The 21404-nt window shown below is 40.4% G+C and overlaps 1 protein-coding gene across 3 annotated transcripts in view; it reads left to right on the top strand.

Annotated features, from left to right (window-relative positions):
• Positions 1–20456, top strand: part of WDR33 (WD repeat domain 33) — a 53452-nt gene extending 32996 nt beyond the window's left edge. Inside the window, exons 7-22 of one of the 3 annotated variants that reach the window (XM_009880381.1) lie at positions 696–822; positions 1398–1552; positions 1689–1767; positions 2324–2434; positions 3260–3354; positions 3574–3582; positions 4244–4330; positions 4583–4722; positions 5091–5243; positions 5591–6640; positions 11136–11238; positions 11719–11980; positions 15575–15741; positions 15872–15964; positions 16779–16964; positions 19810–20456. In XM_009880381.1, coding sequence (XP_009878683.1) covers positions 696–822; positions 1398–1552; positions 1689–1767; positions 2324–2434; positions 3260–3354; positions 3574–3582; positions 4244–4330; positions 4583–4722; positions 5091–5243; positions 5591–6640; positions 11136–11238; positions 11719–11980; positions 15575–15741; positions 15872–15964; positions 16779–16964; positions 19810–20042 — 3050 coding nt within the window. In that variant the 3' untranslated portion in view covers positions 20043–20456. Of the gene's footprint in view, positions 1–695; positions 823–1397; positions 1553–1688; positions 1768–2323; positions 2435–3259; positions 3355–3573; positions 3583–4243; positions 4331–4582; positions 4723–5090; positions 5244–5590; positions 6641–11135; positions 11239–11517; positions 11981–15574; positions 15742–15871; positions 15977–16778; positions 16965–19809 lie in introns of all 3 variants that reach the window. The other 2 variants (XM_009880373.1, XM_009880365.1) reach the window with 2 other exon arrangements.
• Positions 20457–21404: the final 948 nt, after the last annotated feature.

Genomic DNA, 21404 nt, shown 5'->3' with positions numbered 1-21404 from the left:
TTTCTTCTTGACAGATTTTAGATCACCTGAGCAGCACTGATTATCTGTCAAGATCAGTCAGTCTGTTTAAAATGAAATGATATCACGAGGTTTTTTTCTCGCCTAACTCTTGAGTGTCAGAAAAACCTGAATCCCTCTGATAAGAGGTTACATCTCATAAGATTTCTTTTCATCATATGAGTAGCTTTCAGATCAATAATTTAATTTCTTTGCTTATTTTCTGACAGGAGAGCAAAAGGGTCATACTGATAGGATAGGAACAAATATGTATTTGCCTTTCATTTCTACAATATTTCATGGAAAGCAAAGTGTCACAGTGTTATTTCCCTTACCACCGCCACACAAATGCTTCATCAATGTTACGTTTAAAATATTGTGCCATATTGTATAGGGCCAAAGCCTAAAGAAAAGTACCAGTTTGAGCAGGAACTTCTTAGAGAATTTTCACATTGGTGAAGTGAGCTTGGTTTGAGGGCGTAGTCTGAGGAGAAGATGCTCCCGGTGATCAGTGGGAAGGAATGCAACCTAACTAACTCAGAAGAGTTCTTATTTAGTTTGATTTTTATGTTTTGTGACCTGTGCTCTGTGATGTTTTTCATTCAGTTTTACGTTACAGTTGTAAGGTGTGCACCCTTTAATTTTTCAGTCTTTTCAGTGTGAAATCTCAAAATGAGCCATTTTTGTCATCTTAACAGGACATGGAGCAGATGTGAAATGTGTTGACTGGCATCCAACAAAGGGATTAGTTGTATCAGGAAGTAAAGATAGCCAACAGCCCATCAAGTTCTGGGATCCCAAGACTGGCCAGAGCCTTGCCACACTGTAAGTTGTTGCCCACAGACTTTGATTTGCTCAAATATAAGATAACTTCATAAAATAATTTTAATTCCCTTCTTAGCTTTTTGCCCCACATCTTTTCAGCCGTACACAATTGCTTCAAATAGAAAGCTAGTGCTTTAGCTATGCCAGAAAATCTAGAGGTTAGATGAAGTCAAGTCTATACTTGGAAAAATGTGACTTTATTATTCCTTATTTAAATTTACTTTGACCTTCTGCATAGACCTCCTAGTCACACAGTTCTCATTTGGAAGACAGCATTGAGATATGGAAACACAAATGAGATGTTTCACGTGGTTGATGAGAAGTTTATTATGCCGCATAAGAAGCGTGCATGGTGACTGACTGCTGTCTCAGAGAGCAGTACCAGTTGCTCTGAAGTACGAAAGAACACGATTAAGGCATAGGGCCTTTGCACAGAAAGCCACAGCGTTCTGGTTTAGTAGCCTGAACTGCTTTGATATTGGCCTGAATGTTTGGGACTGGTAAATTACCACATTTTTATTTGTGTCTGAGAAATCAGTATCTGGGCAAAACAGTCTGTCTTTCTCTGCTTCCAGACATGCTCATAAAAACACAGTGATGGAGGTGAAACTGAATCTGAATGGCAACTGGCTACTAACAGCTTCTCGTGACCATCTCTGTAAGCTCTTTGACATTCGTAATCTGAAAGAAGAACTTCAGGTCTTCAGGGGTCATAAGAAGGAGGCCACAGGTCAGAATTTGTTATATTATGTGGATTATTATTAATATGTGTGGATTACAAATTAAAGTTTTTTGAGGTCCTGATTTCCCTTCATTAGAAAATCCTAGCCTTATACTTTCTGATTGTGGCTTACTTTGTATTTCAGCTGTGGCTTGGCACCCTGTTCATGAAGGGCTGTTCGCCAGTGGAGGATCTGATGGCTCTTTGTTGTTCTGGCACGTTGGGTATGTGGCAGTTTCATCAGCACATTGGAAAGATGTTGGTCAGATGTGCAAGCTGTTATTATACTAAACACAAAATACACTTTTCACCTTTGAACCTGTATTTAACATGCACGTTTATGGTATAGTTTTTCTCTATACCTGAGGAAGTTTATGAATATGCTTCATTTATTAATAAGTTTTCCTGTGCAGATGTATTGTAAAGGATACAACCGCTTGCACAGAAAAGTCTTCTGTTGAGAGGGTGATGGATGGTTGAAACTCCTAGTTTCTTAGAGCTTGTTCTGAGATGTTGTAATTATTTTGTTTCTAAATGTACAGTTAAAAATCTCTATGTTGTTGGATCCTCTGTTAAGAAGGATGTCCCAGTTAAGAACAATCGGGAATGATCAGTTCACCAAACAGAAAAATAACAGAGGCTTAAGTTTAGTAAAATATGGGATAAAGGAAGAGGAACAACTGAATAGCAAAAGTTTTTTATTGCATCTGTAGCAGATATTCACCTATGTTGTGACTGGGGTTTTTTTGGTTTGATTTTTTTTTTTTTTTGATGCATCAGGGTTGAGAAGGAGGTTGGTGGAATGGAAATGGCCCATGAGGGGATGATCTGGAGTCTGGCATGGCATCCCCTTGGACACATTCTCTGTTCGGGCTCAAACGATCACACCAGGTATTTTCAAGTATTTAAAGAAAAGATCTAAGGGATTGTATGTAGAGTTAGAAACTAGAAAGGTGTGGGGCACCAGTGAACAAAAAATAGACTGGGATGATTCTGATACATAGCCGATGGGCAAAGCAGAGAGACCAATTTACCTAAACGGGAAGGCACCGACATTTTACATTAAAAGGTAGAGTCTAGCCTCTTGTCCTTCATCTAAGGAAGCCTTAAAATATACCAGGATTTGGGGTTTGTGTGAGCTTTGAAATCTCCTGAAGAAATTTTTTAAAAATAATTGTTGTAGTTTCTTGCTGAAGAAATATTCTCTCCGTGGCATTTTTTCCTGCAGATCATCTTCTGGTCGTGTCTGTCTTTTCACATTGGAAACACGTTTGGAGGCATATAGTTTGTGCTTTTAGCTTGAACATGCTGTAAACATGGAGCATTTTATAAATGGAGTAAATTTTTTTGTGTGTGGATGTGTGTAATGGCAAGTGTAGTTGTATACGAAGGATATATTTCAATTGAGGGAAAAGTTTTGGGAATGGACTAGAAATGTCTATTCAGGATCTGATGTTGATGCCTTGTACTCATACCCCTTACACCTTGAAGCGTCTTCTGGATTGTAACTATATAATTAAATATGATAACTGTTGTTTTTTTTATTTTTGGTTTGAACCTCACACCTGAGGTTCAGATCTAGCGCTGAACTTGATTTAGTAAGAGTTGAATCCTTATGTAATGAAGATAGCACGCTAAAAATTAAAGAACTAATTAAATTGAAAGTAGTTAATACTCTTGACCCTTTATTGAGATCACTTATTTTCCTTTTGACAGCAAGTTTTGGACTAGAAATCGGCCTGGAGATAAAATGCGAGATCGTTACAACTTGAATCTGCTGCCAGGGATGTCAGAGGATGGTGTGGAATATGGTACGGCAATTTCACTCAATATGGAAGAAAGAGGGTTGGGGTCAAGAACAAGCCTAGGTCGTTAGCTGACACTAGAGTGCAGCTTCTGGGTAAGATGATGAAACAGTATTATAGCATCGCTGACTACCTAGACGAAGGTATTTTTTTACGAGGATGGTTTCATGCTCCGTGTTACCAGCGATCGCCATTCCAACAATGAGTTTTCTTTTGTTTCCGCAGCTCCGGGAGGTAAGACCTGGTCTGTCGATCACAGGAAGGAGGTTTGGCTCTCCCTCTGGCAATCTCTGCAGTTTACTTTTCTTCCCAAAAACTTCATGTGACTTCAAGACTTCCCACGGTCCTGCACTACAGCAGGAAAATCTTTCAAACTATTGAACTTGACTAAAATCTTAAAACTTTACCCCCTCTTAAGGATATATCTTGGTAATTTTAGGCTGCTCAGGATTGCCCAGCTCCATGGCATGCCTCAGCAATCTTTTTGTCTCTGGGGTTGCATCTTTTTTTGGGGGGATTTTTTTTATTATTCGCTCTTTTGTGTTTGGGAATTTTAATTAAAATGCAGCATTTTAATCCAATCAAAGTTTTAAAATATATAGATTTTTGTAACAAAAATGGGAATGGGTATGGGTTGTTATTTCCTTTTCTGAGCTTCTACTCCAAATGTAACTTTCCTGAAAGGACATAATTTCTGACCTTTTGGGGTGTGTTTATGAACCTGAATTTGCAGTTCTTTTAATAGCCTGTAATTCATGTGTGGAATTAAAAAGTGACCCACCATTTGTGATATACGTAATGATGCCAATGGTAAAAGCATGTGAGAATCCAAAGGGATAAAATGACAATGCAAATAAAAATGTTCCAGGTATAAATATTTATTGTTTTTCTCTAGATGATCTGGAACCCAACAGCCTGGCAGTTATTCCTGGGATGGGAATACCTGAACAATTGAAAATAGCCATGGAGCAAGAGCAGATGGGTAAGTAGTAGCTATGGGAAAGCATTTTCCTGAGCCATCCAGATACTGTGTGACTTCTCTTTTGTTCCTTTCATATATTTTGGTAGCACAGATGCTTTTTTTCCTAAAGTTCTGTATTGCGTGCATTTCCCATGGGAAGAAGGAAGAGTTGAAAACCTCTTAGTCTCTTTTGCTAAATAAGTTGTAAAGAGAGTAACAGGATTTCTCTGTAAACCTGCATTGCTCTGACTGTTTGTCTCCCTGGTGCTAAAGGGAAAGATGAGTCCAATGATATTGAAATGAGAATCCCTGGACTGGATTGGGGAATGGAGGAGGTAATGCAAAAGGACCAAAAGAAGGTGCCACAGAAAAAAGTGCCCTATGCAAAACCAATACCAGCACAGTTTCAGCAGGTAAGTACCTGACACACAGCCAACAGGAGAACAACTTCTTATTTTCCCAACTTCAAAAAGTGTGTGGCTGTTGAAATGTTTGGCATTTCTGGTATCTGTTCTTTTATATCAACACCCAGTACAAAATAATACCACAGTATTTAGTTTGTTTACTATTTAAACATAAAATACGTGGTTAAATCCCTTATATGTTTTATCTGTGCCCGGAAAATAGGATGTTATAAGATAAAAAAGTTTTTATTCAGCATTGTTTTTAGTTTCTGAATATCCATGCTACACAGTGTTCTAGCGTATCCTTTCTCAATGCAGCAATATATTGCATACACGTTGTTCCACTGAATTCATCTTGTGTTTACTATTCTTTATAGGCATGGATGCAGAACAAAGTTCCTTTGCCTCCCCCACCCGAGCCATTGAATGATAGAAAGGAAGATATTAAGCTGGAGGAGAAAAAGAAGACGCAGGCGGAGATTGAACAGGAAATGGCAGCACTTCAGTACACAAACCCACAACTCTTGGAGGTATGTATGTGAAGACAGTTATTAGCAAATTTGGTTTAGTGCTCTATGGGATATATTTGGACCTCAACACTAAAATGTGCAGTACTGTTTTCACCTTTTTTCAAAACAAACATCTAATTGAACAGGATATTGGACTTAAAGCATGATGCTATGAAACCTTCAATGAGGCCCCCACAGTTCAATTAATTAATATTGATCTATGGATCTCTTTAGTTATATTTCTATTAATTAAGAGAAAAGCACTATATCTTTTTAAACTCCTGAAAAGTTAAATGATTGCTTCTGATTTTCAGTTGTCTTAGATACTTATGTGCTTAGTTGGTTTTCTGGATCTCTTTTTTGGACAGCAATTGAAGATTGAGAGACTTGCACAAAAGCAAGCTGAGCAAGTGCAGCCACCACCTCCAGGAGGCTCACTGCACGGACCCCAGCCTTTTCCAGGGCAAGGCCCAATGTCACAGATGCCTCAAGGATTTCAGCAGCCCCTTCCACCTCAGCAGATGCCAATGAATATGCCTCAGATGGGACCTCCAGGTCCACAAGGACAGTTCAGACCTCCGGGATCCCAAGGACAAATGGGACCTCAGGGTCCTCCATTACATCAAGGAGGTGCAGGTCCACAAGGATTCATGGGACCACAAGGACCTCCAGGCCCCCAGGGGCCTCCACAAGGAATGCCACGGCCTCAGGATTTACATGGACATCAAGGAATGCAGAGACATCCTGGCCCTCATGGGCCAATGGGGCCTCCGGGTCCACAGGGTAATGCTGGCCCCCAAGGCCACTTAGGACCACAGGGTCTACCTGGGTCCCAGACTCACTTAGGACCACAGGGTCCGCCTGGCCCACAAAGTCACTTGGGTCCTCAAGGTCCCCCTGGTGGTCAAGGAATGCAAGGGCCACCCGGTCCCCGAGGAATGCAAGGACCTCTTCCTCATGGCATGCAAGGAGCTCCAGGATCTCAAGGGATGCAGGGTCCTATATCTCAAGGGCCTTTGATGGGACTTAATCCAAGAGGGATGCAGGGTCCACCAGGACCCAGAGATAACCAGGGACCTACTCCACAAGGGATGATGATGGGTCATCCGCAAGAAATGAGAGGTCCTCATATGCAAAGTGGTTTACTAGGACATGGTCCCCAGGAGATGAGGGGCCTCCAGGGACCCCCGCCTCAAGGTACAATGTTAGGACCGCCACAAGAATTGCGTGGGCCACCAGGTCCACAAGGCCAGCAGGGACCTCCACAAGGCTCTTTAGTAGGGCCTCAAGGAAACATGCAAGGACCTCAGGGACAACCGAACCCTTCGAGGGGGCCGCACCCTTCCCAGGGCCCTCTGCCTTTCCAGCAGCAGAAAACACCTCTGTTGGGTGATGGGCCTCGTCCCCCGTTTAATCAGGTATGTGTCGGTCTGTATAACAAGAAGAGTGTTAAGAATGTAGGAATGATAACATCACGCAGTAGAAATGCAAAACAAGAGCTGAGAGGCTGGAGGTTGGGTGTACTCGCAGGACTGAGGCCTCGGGAGAACTTAAATGATAACAAAAAGAGCTCTGTAGTGTGGAAACAGCAGAGGTGACTGTAGAAAAGGGATTATTGGAAATACTGGTACAGAAGTCAGTCTGTTATGAAAATATGTAGCCTTAAGAGAAACTCCAGGGTTTTTAATTTAAAGACACTGAACTGTCTTAAGTGGGGAATTTCCCAGGGAGTAGGTAAGCACCAATAAAAGTTGAATTTAAGCAAACTGAACGTAAGAAAACTCTTGTATTAATTAAAGCAAGTTACTGCCAACTCTCAGTTGTCCCAGAGCAGTTAATCCAAACTATGGGGTGAATTTACCATAGATGCTGACACACCCAGAATCAGCTTAAGTCTGGTTGAACTTTCCGGTTCAAACCAAGCGCACAGGAACACAGCTACCCTGATTCCTGCCTTGGCACAGAAATCATTTAGCCACCTGTGTACTTTCTGGAACACAAGATAAGAGATTGGCATTGAACACCGTTGACTTATTACTGCACCATTCGCCGAGAAGCGCAAGAGGGAGCAGAGGTATCAGAGCGGTTTGTGTAGGACCAGCCCAGGGCGACACTGAGCTGGGACTGCTGAGCGTGGTCTGGATGTGTGCTGACCCCTGCGCTGCCCGTGAGATGTCCCTGTGCCATGCTGCCTTGGCGCCCAGCTCCAGGAGGGTTCACCAGCTCAGCAATATACTTGCTCTTAGCTGACCTGGGGTACCGCAGAGTATCACTTATAGACACACCAATTAATTCTGCAGGAATCAAGTCAGGTTTTGATTAAGTCTGGTTCAGTACCAGCTGCAACCTGCTCTGCCCTCTTCCACATCTTTTGTAACGGGCTTATTCCGTCTTCTGATCTACCACAGATAACGCAGAGCGGTCTGTATTTATTAGCTCTTACAAGTTCCTATTTGTATGGCACTGATTCTGTACATAAAATTTCTCTTGATTGTCTTCAGCTTTGAGGTGAATTTTAAAGGGGATGTTTGGAAAAAAAAATCTACTTACTCAATTTTAAAAAATGTGTAGGTTTTTTTTTTTTTTAAACGGCATTAACTCTTTTAGACTTGCACTCAATAGTTTCTAGTTAGAGCTTCAGACAGGAATCCATGTAGTCCTTGGTGTCTAGTCCAGTGCCAGTCACAGTGAGCGATGACATACTGAAATGAGCTTTAGCTCAGTGATCCCCTTTCAGATTGAGGCAGAATAGTCTGCAAATTGTGGGTTTGTTTGAATATTTTTTCCTTACGAATCAGCAATAATTCCCTCCAGAAGTCTGTTAGTGTGACACTATTGCCGAGTTGTTGGTTCCACAGCTGTCTAACTGAACTAGCATAGTGTTTCTCGTTGCTATCCCAGGGAGACTAACTTTTCTGCTTTGAGAATAATTACCAAGCTTGTGTGTGTCTAAAGGCTTGTGCGTGTCTACGTCCATGTGTAGGGCTGTCCTTGTCTGACCCTGCTGTTGACACTCTGGTCAGAATTCCGTAAGCTGCTTTTGGCAGGTGGCCCATTATTTTCAATGAATACTGCTATCTTGAAGTATTTTATAGGTATTAAAAATAGATGAAGAGAGGTATTTTGGGCTATTTTTCCTTCCTTGTGCAGCTTTAGTATGGTAATGTCTTTTAAAAATGAACAGATTTTAAAGTTTGCAATGTCAGGTTTTGCTCCTGTCTGCTTCTTTGTAACTTGAATATAATAGTAGTTCCTATAGGTCCTCTTTTAAAAGGCCCTATCTGTGATTCTTTTAAACAATAGGCTTTAGCTTGTTTTTTGTTCTGAATTTGACATTTGTCTTCTGTAAACTTGAACAAATCAGTTGCCTTCCTTTTCAGTAGCAGGAGGGTATGAATATATATCTGCTTTGTCAAGGGCTGATGACATTGATACTGAACGTTTTTAAGTATTTGGAAAGGCTAATCTCCATATAAATCACCGCTGTTACCTGCATCTGCTATACGTTGGAAAGCAGAGGCTCTCTGCAGAGTGTGTGGGCAGGATGTACATCTCTTCCTGAGCGTGGGATCTGCTGCCTTCTGCAAACGTGAAACGGAATAGAGAACTGTTTATGAGAAGGAAATTGCCTGAGATGCGATTGTCAAAGTCTTCTTCTGGAGATAGGCATGTTGATATTAAAATGCAGATGGATAAATAGAATATTCCCAAGTCAGCAGTGGTACTTCATAGAGCTCTTTTGCTATTGCTAATTTAGATTTGATCTTCTCACATTCCATTTAGATAGATGTGCTGAATTTCATCTCATTCAGCTTTTAGTACCCCATCTCCTCCTGGGATGGACCTATTTGTTTTTCAGTTTCCAGCCCAGTTTGGGGCCCAGGATGTGTTTTGAAATGAAAGGCATGTGAAAATGCAGTTATGGGTCTGTCTTCCTGTCTTGCCAAAGCCTGATTTGTTTGGTTGGAATACAGGTTTTTGCTAGGTGCTAAGGAAACTCCTTTAGTGAGTGCTAAAAAATGCTGCTTTGATTAAACACTAGTGGCATAAAATTAAGAAGTTCAATAAAGTTTATTGTAAGTAAGCATGTGCTAAATATATATGAGAAATCACGGAACTCCAGCAAGGTTTTGGTCAAGAATGGCAGAAGCACTGCGATAGCTGGATGTTTCCTAGTCAGGGAATTTATTTGTTCTGGACTCAAGTTAATGTTCAGTCACTAGGAAAGTACTTTTGGGGTTTTTTTTTTAATATGCATTGGACCAAGCCTTTCCTTTTTCTCTTTTTTTTTTTTTTTTTATTCAAAGTCCTTACAAAATTACTTGATGCAAATGCAATGTTTGTAGTATATACTTGTGTGCTTTTTTGTGTTTATCACCTATATTGCAGTTGAATATAAATGTTTAATTTCAAACCAGTATTTCAAGATATGATGGGAAAAATACACAAATGAACTTATTGCTTCTCTGCAACCAGAAAAAAAAAAAAGGTAGTGTTTCTCAACAATAAACGTAGAGCATGAAAATTATTTAACTTTGATTCACGGAGAGATTAAGCAGTGTAATTTGAGTACAATGACAGTGATGGAATATAGTTTTTTAAGTATGAACAAACTACTTGCAGGCTGGAGGTTGTTTTTTTTACAAGCCAACATGAAGGCCAAGTCTAAATCTCACATATTAGACATGTCTAGGAAAAAAATATTACATGTTTAGGGTTTTCTGGTATGGGTTTTGGGGGGATGAATTTTTTTTTTTTTTGGTGATGTCAACATAAAAAGTTTTTGTATAGCTTTCTTGCAAGTTTCAACTCTGTCTTGTTCACAGGGATACATTTTTATTGTTGGATCTCATTGCGACAGTGTAAATTATGTAAATTATGTACATGCCCCCTTTTAGTTCCAGTCAAGTACAAACCCCAAATGATGACTTTACGTCTGGGCTTTGATGTTTAAAGGCTGTTAAGGGCTGTTTAAAGGCAGAATTGGACAGTTCAACCTCATTGTTTCCCAACCAATGTTATCGTAGTGAGTCCAGTGTAAATGTGGTACCTGTAGAAATCTTGCATGTGTCTGTGACAGTAGCTGAATTTAAAGAACATTATTTTACCCTTTAAAACTCACAAAAAAAAAAGAGAGAAAATAACAAAAGACATATATATACTTTATTTTTTCTTCTGGATCATAAAACTTACACAAACCTCTACCCACTCCACTGTGTCTGCTTGAGAAAAGCAGGTGACTGCAGCTTCTGCCTTTAGCCCTGTCATTGCTTAATAACCCATTAACAACTTGTCTCTTGGTGCTCAGCCAAGTATTAGTACTTTCTTTTGATCCTAGAATTAGAATTAAGAAAAACAAACTTTGCCAGCATGTTAAAAATGAAGCTCATGTCTTTCCGAGGTAACAGTTTCCAAAGGACCATAGGAGAGGTTATTTTATGGCCCTATTGTTCCCCCTGTCCCAACATTCTTCAAAGTTTTTTATTTTTTGCATTGTTTCATTTTTGTGTTCATTTCCAAAGAAGTCTTTGGTCTATGCAGCTCTTTAACTGCATATAAATCAGCACCTGATATATTTTAAAACAAATTTCCTCAGTTTCCTCATCTTCTCTAACAGGCAGCTAGAATATGAGCTTTATCATCTTTGGTTGTTACGGGTAAAATATTAGTCCTCGAACTGCTAAGTTTCCTATAAAATTATGTGTTTCTCAGACAGTGACTGAAAAGCATTACTGATGTGAATGTCTGAAAAATTAGGCTGAAACCATTGGAATATCAGCTGTTTCTATCTTAAGACCTGTGAAGATGCAGTCTTTACATAAAGAAAACTGGCTTGCCCCCTTACAAAATGCTTAAAAGCAAAAGTAGTCACACGTTGCAATTCACATGGCTTTTCTTATTGTATGCTCGTAGGACGGACAGAACCCAGGTCCTCCACCACTGATACCAGGACTGGGGCAGCAGGGAGGACAAGGTCGTCTTGGCCCTCACAACCAAGGACCTGGTCTTAATAAAGGTAATTAATTATGTTATCTGTTCTTCTGCGAGTAGCGCTCCTGAAAGAGGCTGTTCCAGTGCAGTGCCTCTAGACAGAGGAGGCTACAGGAGAGCACAGGGCCTTGGCTGAGAGGAAAGGTTCTGTAGACTGGGGCTGGAACACAGAGGAAAAGTTTTGCCCAAAAAATTATTTAATGTGAAATTTATGGTGTACGCTTTATAGAACTGTATGAATTAGAGCATCCTAGAGCATTTTTAGAAAATGTTACAGAAATCTGCTATGATTTTTTCCCTCAAGGTGACTCCCGTGGTCCACCAAACCATCACATGGGCCCTCTCTCAGATAGAAGGCACGACCAGAACAGTGGTGGTCCTGATCATGGGCCTGAGAGAGGGTTGTTTCGAGGTGGCCAGGAGTGGGGTGATGGTAGAGACAGCAGGGGCATGCCAGATAGACGAGGACCTCACCCAGATTTCCATGATGACTTTGATCGACCAGATGACTTCCGTGACGACTTCCATCCAGATAAGAGATTTGGCCATCGACTACGGGAATTTGAGGGGAGAGGAGGCCCACCGTTGCAAGACGAAAAATGGAGACGAGGTGGACCTGGGCCTCCCTTTCCTCCTGATCACAGGGAGTTCGAAGGAGGGGGTTCAAACCGTGGGCCTCCTGGTGCTTGGGAAGGACGGAGACCTTCAGATGATAGATATCCACGGGATCCTGAGGATGCACGGTTCCGAGGAAGACGAGATGAGAGGTAAGAATAAATCTACTCATCTTTCTTTGGGTTAAAGGGTAAATGGAGGGAACTCTTTCTTCCTGGTTTCCTTTTCATTAAGGAGTCTATCTGTTTCAGATTTATAAACTGGAAACCAATAAGGAAATGAAAACTCTAATATACCTGAGTATAGAGTCCATAAAAATCATTCAGTAATAGAAGAAAACTTGAAAAATGGTCATTGTACACAGCAGCTTCCGTGTCTTTAAACAGTAAGTAAAGAGAAGGGAGGAAATTTGTAGAGAAGATCCAGTGACACAGGATGAAGATTTGAGACCGTTTTGATGAAAATTGAGAGGAAACTTGAAGGTTAAAGTGACAAACTTTTGAACACTAGAAGTGGATTTTGAGACTGTCTCCAGTCACAAACTACAGCATGACTGTAGAGACTGTAGAATGAGATGTAATATACTTGTAAGGAGCAGGAACAGTGATCCTACTATCAAATATAAGGGGCAGAGCTACAGCATCTCTTGGACTGTTGAGACTATTTTCTCATGTTTTTGCTTGTAGAAATTTTATTTCTCTTTCTGACTTATTTCTTAATATCACGCGAAGAACTCAAAAATCTAATTTACAGCAATGTCCATGTCATTGCTTACAATTTCCAAATAAATCACAAAGGGATGAATTTGCTTCTAGTTACCAATGTAAATGTGGAGGAATTACGCTAAGTCGGCAAGATTAATTGTCATCGAAATTGCTCCAGATTTATGCGAGTTTAAATGAGTTAAATTTGGCCTCCAAGGTCTAAGCCTCTCACTGACCACCAACTCTATATGTATAAGAACGTGTACATGTACAAATATATTGTGGTCTCCACATAATGTGAATCTTGTGTGTTTTAGTTGCCTTTTTAATAATTTTCTTACATTCCTTTTACTTTGCATCTATACAGCTCTTCTTTTAGCTATTTTCTACCTAGCTCTGTAAAGATGTACCTTCCTTTTGTGTGAAGAGTATGAAAAGAAATGAACAGTAACTAAAAGAAGGTAACCATTAAAGCCATTTTTAAACAGTAAAAATAGAGAGAATCCAAGCTGAATGGTCTGCGTTATAGAACTCTAAAAGATACAGCAGACAATGCTTTTAGAAGCTCAGTAGAGATTTTCAGATCATATATTGGAAATGCTTAGGGACTGGAAAATATTTTATGACGATCCTGATTTTTAAAAAGGCTTCAGGAAGAGAGTCCAAGAACCTTTTGACCGGTAAATCTGACTTCTGAACTCAGAAGGGTCTATTTGTCAGAGTACAAGTGTTTGTACAGAGAGTTTGGTTTAAAAGCAGTTGGCACAGGGCTATAAAAGGCTTATTGTGCTTGCAAGCTTAATGAATTCCGTTGGATGAAGGTGAACTAGGTGCCATTTACTGCAGATGCTGAGGTGAACTCAAGAATCCCAACCCCTCGTTTAGCTGACTTGGCTTGGAATTTAGATTGTAGCTGGTTTGATCAAGCATGAGAGGGAAGTGTGTGTGCGTGTGTTTCTCTCTAATTTCCCATCCTTTTCATCCCTGTCCTGTTCTTACTCTACCTGTGCATATCAACATGATGCTTCTACCGCAGAGACCTGCCTCTTCCTGCCTGCTAATCCGCACAGTGTGTAGTTCTGTACGTTAAGGTCCTAGGCCTCAAGGAAGAAGATCTGAGAGCAGTCAAAACAGGAACTGAGCCCTATGCAAGGCAGGGTTTTTACATGTGGCCGGTCTGAAAAAGTGAAAAAAGATATACATGACACAATGTTAGGAGCTGTGGCTATGTCAGGCATAGGTATGATAGATTTCAAAACTAAACTGTGTCCGTAACGTTGCCTGGAAACAAAAGGCAAGGCCCTATTCCTGCTAGCCGTAGGACCTCGTGTTGCAGATCTTGGCGATTTACAAGCCAAGCAGAATCGCACCATGTCAGTATTAAAATGGGGGGCCCTCTAAAGAACATCTAGAGGACTGTGCTGTTTCAAGGCTAAACGATATTGCGATGTGGTTACTTGAACCATTTGTACCTGAAACTGTCCAGTTTGTTTTCCCAAATCATCCAGGTTAATGTGAAATGGTTCATTGTCCATACACAGCACTCCCTCCGCCGCTGTTGTACCTATACGGGCACAGCAGCCTCCTCTCTGTATTGTGTTTGTTTTCTGGGAGGTGGAGACAGACCTATTGTTTTTAATTAAACAAAATGTAAAAGTTTAAAAATATTGTATTGTGTTATGACTACTGTTAAAATATTTAAATTTGTAATTAAAAGGTTAATGTTGTTAAAATTCTAAATAAAAGTATCTAAAGTTTTGCTTGTAATAGGATGCACTGTGTCGTTAATGAGCTGGGGAAGGGGATGTTGCACGAAGCCAACACCATCCGAGTATTACGGTGGTTACGGTTTGGCCAGTGCGGAACTGGGAAGAGAGGGGGAGGTTGGGGGGCATCAGTGTGAATGGGCACAGCGTGCTCCGCATCACCTGTGCCGTCGCTGAGGGGGGACAGGAGCAGCGTGGGGTGGGACCGTGAGGGCGCCTGCACCAGTGTGCCTGCACCACCTAAACATCTCGCCTGTGCTTGCACAGAAACTGGGCTGTAGACTGAGACAACCCCAACAGCCGGTGCTGGCGCGCACCTTTGGAGTGGCAGTAATACACAGAACATGTATGCGCTTTGACAAGCACTCCAAGTGTTTAAACTGGTGATGTAAAAACCAAAACTACTAGTACTCATGCAGCCATCTGTCGGCTTACCTGAAATGGCACTGACAGTTCATTAAGAACCATTCTTCTCTCTGACGATCTCGGCTCAAACCCCAGTGTGTGATACTGGAGGAGCTATGCTCATTTAAGATGAGAGGCAGAACCCAATCATACAAATTACTGAAGATGCCATGGTACTTACTGGAAGGAAATTATCACCTTTAGTGTCGTAACTACATTTTGCAAAGCAAAATTCTTCATTGTTGCAGTGGGCTGAACTGTTCTTCAGGTTGTAGAATGGCGCTGTGCACGCTGTTCAGCCATCATCCCTACACAGCCAAGTGCGGTCTAGATTCATTTGCTAAAATTGTAAACTTAGAAGCATGTAACGAAAGAGAGAATATTCTAGCAAAAGCATCCCAAATCGATAGGAATGAGATGCTGGAGTGTGTTGTTATAGCCATGACTCTCGTTGCTGCTATTTTTTCAGTTTGTTTTTATCACTAAAAGGGAAGGGGAAAGTAAGACCACGGTTAAGGGAAATTCACTTACAGTTTTTCCTTACCTTAAATCTATCACTATTCACTGATTGGTTTTCCCCCACTTTTCATTAAATGAACGCAGTATATTTGACAATATTTTTCTTGTATGAAAAACCAACACGATCAACAGAAGGAAATATGAGGGAAAACTATAAAAATGAATAAATTGGGTGCTCAAAGGCAGAAAATGAGCACTTCTCCACCTACAAATCCCATTCTAGTAACTATATGTGCTACAGTATTAAGTAAAATAGTTAATAAATGAGTTGATTATTAAACTGAAGCTGACTCAAGTTTTGCAATCTAAATGCTGCCTAAAAACCACTTTTGTACCATGTTCTTTCTTGTAGCTTCAGAAGAGGAGGACCCTCGAGACACGAGGGCCGGGGACCCAGGGGGAGAGATGGCTTTCCTGGCCCTGAAGATTTTGGGCCAGATGACGCTTTTGACTCTCCAGATGAAAACTCAAGAGGAAGGGACCATGGTGTTCGGGGGCGAGGTCGTGGTGCGATTAGAGGTGAGGGGAACATTCTTCCACACTGAAATGCAAGGATAAGGAAGCAAAGACTTTTCCTGGGCAAGTTACGGTATTTTCATGAATACAATGTCTCTTCTCACTCCTGTCCCCTCCATCTCTTACTGCTCAGGAGGCCGGAAGGGTTTGCTTCCTACTCCAGATGAATTTCCACGCTTTGAAGGAGGGCGGAAACCAGAATCCTGGGATGGAAACAGAGAACCAGGTAAAAAAATTGGTGAGGTTTGTTTTAGATAATAGATTAGACTTCTACAATATAACCACTTACAAAACAAATTTTTTAAAAAATCACCTCTTTTTTTCATGTACCTCATATGCTTGTTACCAGTCTTTTAGCATGAGTAAAGCAAAACGTAGTTCTTTGGACTTACAAATTTAGGGGAAGAAAAAAAACTATGCAGAATCTTAACTGGCTGTAACTGCAACTGTCTCACTGAACAAAAAATGACTGGGGCCTCAAAGTCTTAGGTTGAATTCTTGTACGGCCCAGAACTGCCTGTTGTTGTCACCTGTGGATGACTGACCCATATCTCATGGGGTTTTTTGAGACATCTATTAACGCCGATAGTAATCCTTCTCTTGGATGGCATCTTCTCTATTGTTTGCAAAAATGTTTCCAACTACAACGTCTGACAGCTTAGTGGTGTTTGCTTTTGTGTTACTAATGGCAACCCCGTACAGGGCAAAACTGAGTTTTAGAATGTCACGGAAAAACACATGAATAAAGAAAGATGTGATTGGCTCTAAAATATATGAAAATATTTTATACTGAAAACAACCCACTTTACATCTGTCACTTCTTTCTTTCCCCTCACCCTTTAAACCTGTTTTCCCTTTAGATTTCTTAAAACTTGTTCATCTAATGTCTGTCTGTTTGCCCACTGGGATGCAGGGGGAAGCTTAAAATTGTGTGACAAATAGTGTGGAAAGTATGTAAATTTATGACTGCCTCCAGAAATAAGGAATAATGATCAGATGAACATTACTTATTATCCTGGGTTTTTTTTCTTCATGCTCAGGTCCTCGTCCAGATCACCCTCCTCATGACGGGCATTCTCCAGCTAACAGAGAACGTTCTTCTTCGCTCCAGGGCATGGATATGGCCTCGTTGCCACCACGTAAACGTCCCTGGCATGATGGACCAGGGACCTCTGACCACAGAGAAATGGATGCTCCAGGTGGACCTCCAGAGGAGAGGGGCAAAGGTAAAAAGCCCCTTGTATTGAAAACCTTATGTAACACTGGCACGTTTTTCAATAGCAGGCTTATCCAGAATTCCTTATCTGTTCAGAGGGGATAAAGCTGAGCTGGTTAAATATTTGATCTTACCAGCTGCGAAGCTGAAGACCAGTCTTAAAGGAACATACGAATAGAGGGATTTTCCAGGACGTCAAATCCAAGTCTTCTCTCCAGCATCATATAATCCTCTTCTTTATTGCCCTGTTCAAAAGCAGTTAGTTTTTGGCTCCCTGTTACTCCAGTTGGAAAACTCTTTAATAAGAGCTTTTTTTCCCCTCTAGTTTTCAGAATAGTTATTTGTCAATATTCATGCTTGTGCTAGCATCCTTTAACTCGAACATCTTTCCTTTCTCAACCTTCATTCTGTTCAACTTAATGAACCCTGACTTTTTTTTTTAAGTCTTTCCTTACGAGTTCTCTACTTGTAAGTGTGTAAGCATGGCCATCTGTGATCAGACCACAAGTTTTCAACAATAGCCAGTAGCAGGTACTAAGGGAAGAGTGTTAAAAACACTGTAAGTCTGTAGTGATATGCCCCTGAGATGCTCTCTATGAAGATCTGTAGTTCAGTGACTTACTGAAATATTATTTTTATATTTAACAGCTTTTGACAGTTACCTTTTGCATGCTTCTCTAATTGCTTTAAGAATCATATAAACTTCTGACATCCACAACATCCATGGACAGAGCTCTAAAACTTAATTTCAGTAGACTATGTTTTAAAAAAAAAATTAATGTTTTTCTCTTGTTTTAAACATATCGTTCACTAATTTTGTTAGATGTCTCATGTTTTAGAACAGTTGAAAGTTGATCCTTGTTTTAAACATATCGTTCACTAATTTTATTAGATGTCTCATGTTTTAGTTAGAACAGTTGAAAGTTGATCCCTATTATCTGTGAATGCCACCTCTGATTGCATCAAACTACCATTTCCAACCTGAACTAGCTCTTCTCCAAGTCACAGCTCTGATCTGTCTAGTTGTTCTCCATCTTCTACTATCCTTATTACTGTGTATATACTATTTTCCATTTTAATTTATTCTTTTGTAAATAAACAGGGTAACTAGGAATTGCACACACTATTTAAGATGTGGTTTAACCATGGATTTCTACAGTTCACTTGGTTTTGTTCTGTTTTCTCCTAATAGCTCCCGATGTTGTATTTCCCTCTTGAAGTAACTACTAAACAGTCACATGGCACTGCCATGCAACTCGCTACTGTAACCCACAGAATATGTTCTTTTGGAGTTAATAGCTGGTTCAGAGCCTATTACTGTGTATGCCATTCCCACAGTCATCCTATTAGCCTTGCATCTTTTTCTTCTTATAAATCTCAGGATTGCCATTGTCTTTTTTTAATGTTGTCTTTTTTTTTTTTTTTTAATGTCCTCATACTTGACTACCTGCTGTTAGGTAGTGATCAGTGACAGAGATCCTTCTCAGTTGCTTCCAGACGCTGAGCTGCCAGCCTATAGTTGAATTTTTTGCTGTTAGACCCCTACTGCACAACTTTGTCTTTGATGCCACTGAATTTCATTCTGGTTCTCTTATTGTTGTCCCGAAGATCATTTATTTTTAACTGTATGCCTGTCCTCCTCTGCATGGATTATATTTCCAGTGTTGTATTAACAGCAGGTTTTATCATTCCTTAACAGATGTTTTTAATAGAACTCTGCTGGTAAACTCCCTCTGCATCAATATTTGTCCTTTCAAAACTGTATTTTGTTTCTCATTTAGCCAGCATCTTATCAAATCTGTAAGGATTCCTTCTCTAGCTTCAGTAATAATTTGTGATAACTCTATCAGATTCTTTATTGTAGTCAAAATAATTGTTACTTACCACACTGCTTGTGCCTAGACAACTCATTGCTGTACCAAATAGAGTTTAGAACAATGGCAAAAAGCCTGATAAGCAAAACATGAACAGTACTTTTTCATAAATGGGCTGTGCCACCTTCAGTTGTATTGGTAAAGTCATTTGAAGATTAAAACGTCATGGATTATAAACTGTGGAACAATTTGGTCTCTATTTTACACAGAACCCAGTAGAGTCAATAAAAAAAAAAAAATCACTCTTGCTAAAGTGGAGCAAAAATGTCCTCATTTAGCTGTAGCACATGTCCATAAAGCACTGTTACCGTTGTGTTTTGGGGTTGTTTGTTCTTTTTTTTTTTTCTCCAAAATATTACTTGTTATTTTTAGCTAATGACTTTGGGGTTTTTTTAATGTTAGTACTAAAAAGATCTGTGAGAAGTAGAAAATCCTGTTCCTGGCACTAAGAGCTCATGTAGTTTACGTTCCGGTTAATAGTCAAATAGAGCATTTTTCCATTATTTCTAGCAAAAAATGGAACAAACCAGTAATGTTACTCACTGTCTTCACCACCAACCTCAACTGATCCATCTGTGCAATGTCTTTGTTTAGGAAAAAAAAAGTATTTTGCAATAAAAATATACAGAGAACCACAGATGGTGGTAAAGCCTAAGAATGAGGTACGCCTGGTGGTTTTGAGGACACCATGACTATCACTGTTCTAACTTACTTTATTTAAGTGATTGCTGACTGCATCAGATATAATCTCCTTTAATTCTCAAGGAATTGCTTCGTTGCTGTCCATCTTCTGGACTGTAATGGAGACACTAAATCTATGTAAGAAAAATCATAGAGGGAGGAGGCATAAAATTACAGGTCTCAACTACATTTGGTCTGTGAATGATTATACCACAGAAGAACTACGTAAATACAGGGTATGTCTGAGAAGAAGCACAGCTTAGACTTCAACATCAGTAACTGATTGTGCTTCATTTTTAGGACGAGGAAATTCAGGACCTTCACAGAGAGCACCAAAATCTGGGAGGTCTAGTTCTTTAGATGGAGACCATCACGATGGATTCCACAGGGATGAGGCTTTTGGCGGAGGCCCTGCAGGAGGCAATAACCCTTCTCGAGGTGGAAGGAGCGGAAGCAATTGGGGAAGAGGAAATAACATGAACTCTGGTCAATCAAGAAGAGGAGCATCTAGGGGTGGTGGAAGAGGCCGATAGAAGAGGCTTTGACTGGGTCACACCCAGTCCTTGCTGGACATTATTTAAATAGACAGCTACTCTGGACTCATAAAGTAACCCTGCAACACCACAAACCTGGATTCTTAACTGGGATAACTGAATGTGCATTAGTTCCTAATAAGGGTCTTTTCCTAGATGAATCAACTGCTGCTAGCTGCAATACTGTAGCTAGCTTTCTGTTTTGCCCTCTCCACCCCTGTTTTCCTCACCTTCTTTTACCTACTTTGTTTTGTGAAGAGCTGGAATTTTTTTTAAGTGTTGTGAGACATGGAGCACCTCCACAGATTTCAGTTCACCTCCAGGCAGAAACTTGTTTCTATATGTACAGTTTGTCAAAGAGTTACGTTGTTTTTGTATGAATACAGAATGTAATTTGCGCAAAAATTAACAAAAAATCAACACAGTGTGTGATTCTTTACTCACCTATTACTACAAAGAGGGTTGTCTTTAGGCAAACTTGTGTATCAGATGGAGCAACAGAACTACCTCCCGAAATCTCAACCGTTTAAAATACGAATAGCTGATTCCTAGTTTTTTGGTTTATCGTGCATAGAGAACTTGCATTTTCACCTTTAGCCACAGCTGTCTACAGATTACACGTGGTGCTGACGTTAAAATTCCAAAACACGGGAAAACACCGCTGCTTGCTAGTTTACCATCCTGAAAGAGAAAAAGGTGGAACACCATTTAGAAAAAGTTGTCATAGACATAGCATGAGTTATAACCTGGACTGCTAGCAAAATAGACATCATGACAAATACTGTCATTCCATGCTTCACCTGGGTGAGTCAAATATTTTTCTTCAAAACTGCATCTGTTTATAGAAATTGGGTGTCAAGGTTTAGGCTGGGCTGGCAGATGCTCTCTATTAGACCCTCTCCCTTCCCCAGAAGGGGAAGGTAGAGTGGACTTATGGGTTGGAAAAAAAATAAAGCTGTTACAATGAAATATTAGCAATAAAAAGAAAAGTTAATAATATTAATAAGAAAATAATTAAATATATACAAAACCAGTATCGAGCTCTCAGGATGACAATCTTGCCACTGGCCAGCACTAGGACTGGACTTGGTGGCAGATGGGAACTGGATTCAAGAACTGCATTCGGGAACACACAGACCGGGATCAAAGGCAGAAGACCGGAGAGTCCTCCTCGGACGCCGGCCACTGAAGAAAGAGGGCTGACCCTTTGATCCCTCAGCTTTTATACTGAGCATGAGGCAGATGGGATGGAACTCCCTGTTGGTCAGTTTTGGGTCACTTGTCCTGTCCGCTCCTCCCCGCAGGTGGGACCCCTCTGTGCTTTTCCACTGCCCACCCTCCAACTTGGTACATAAAAAGGCT

The sequence above is a fragment of the Charadrius vociferus genome, unplaced genomic scaffold (genome assembly GCF_000708025.1).
Source record: "Charadrius vociferus isolate BGI_N301 unplaced genomic scaffold, ASM70802v2 scaffold270, whole genome shotgun sequence".
In the NCBI taxonomy this organism is placed as follows: Eukaryota; Metazoa; Chordata; class Aves; order Charadriiformes; family Charadriidae; genus Charadrius; species Charadrius vociferus.
Note: the sequence above shows the minus strand (reverse complement) of the source record. Positions and strands in the feature narration are given on the sequence as shown.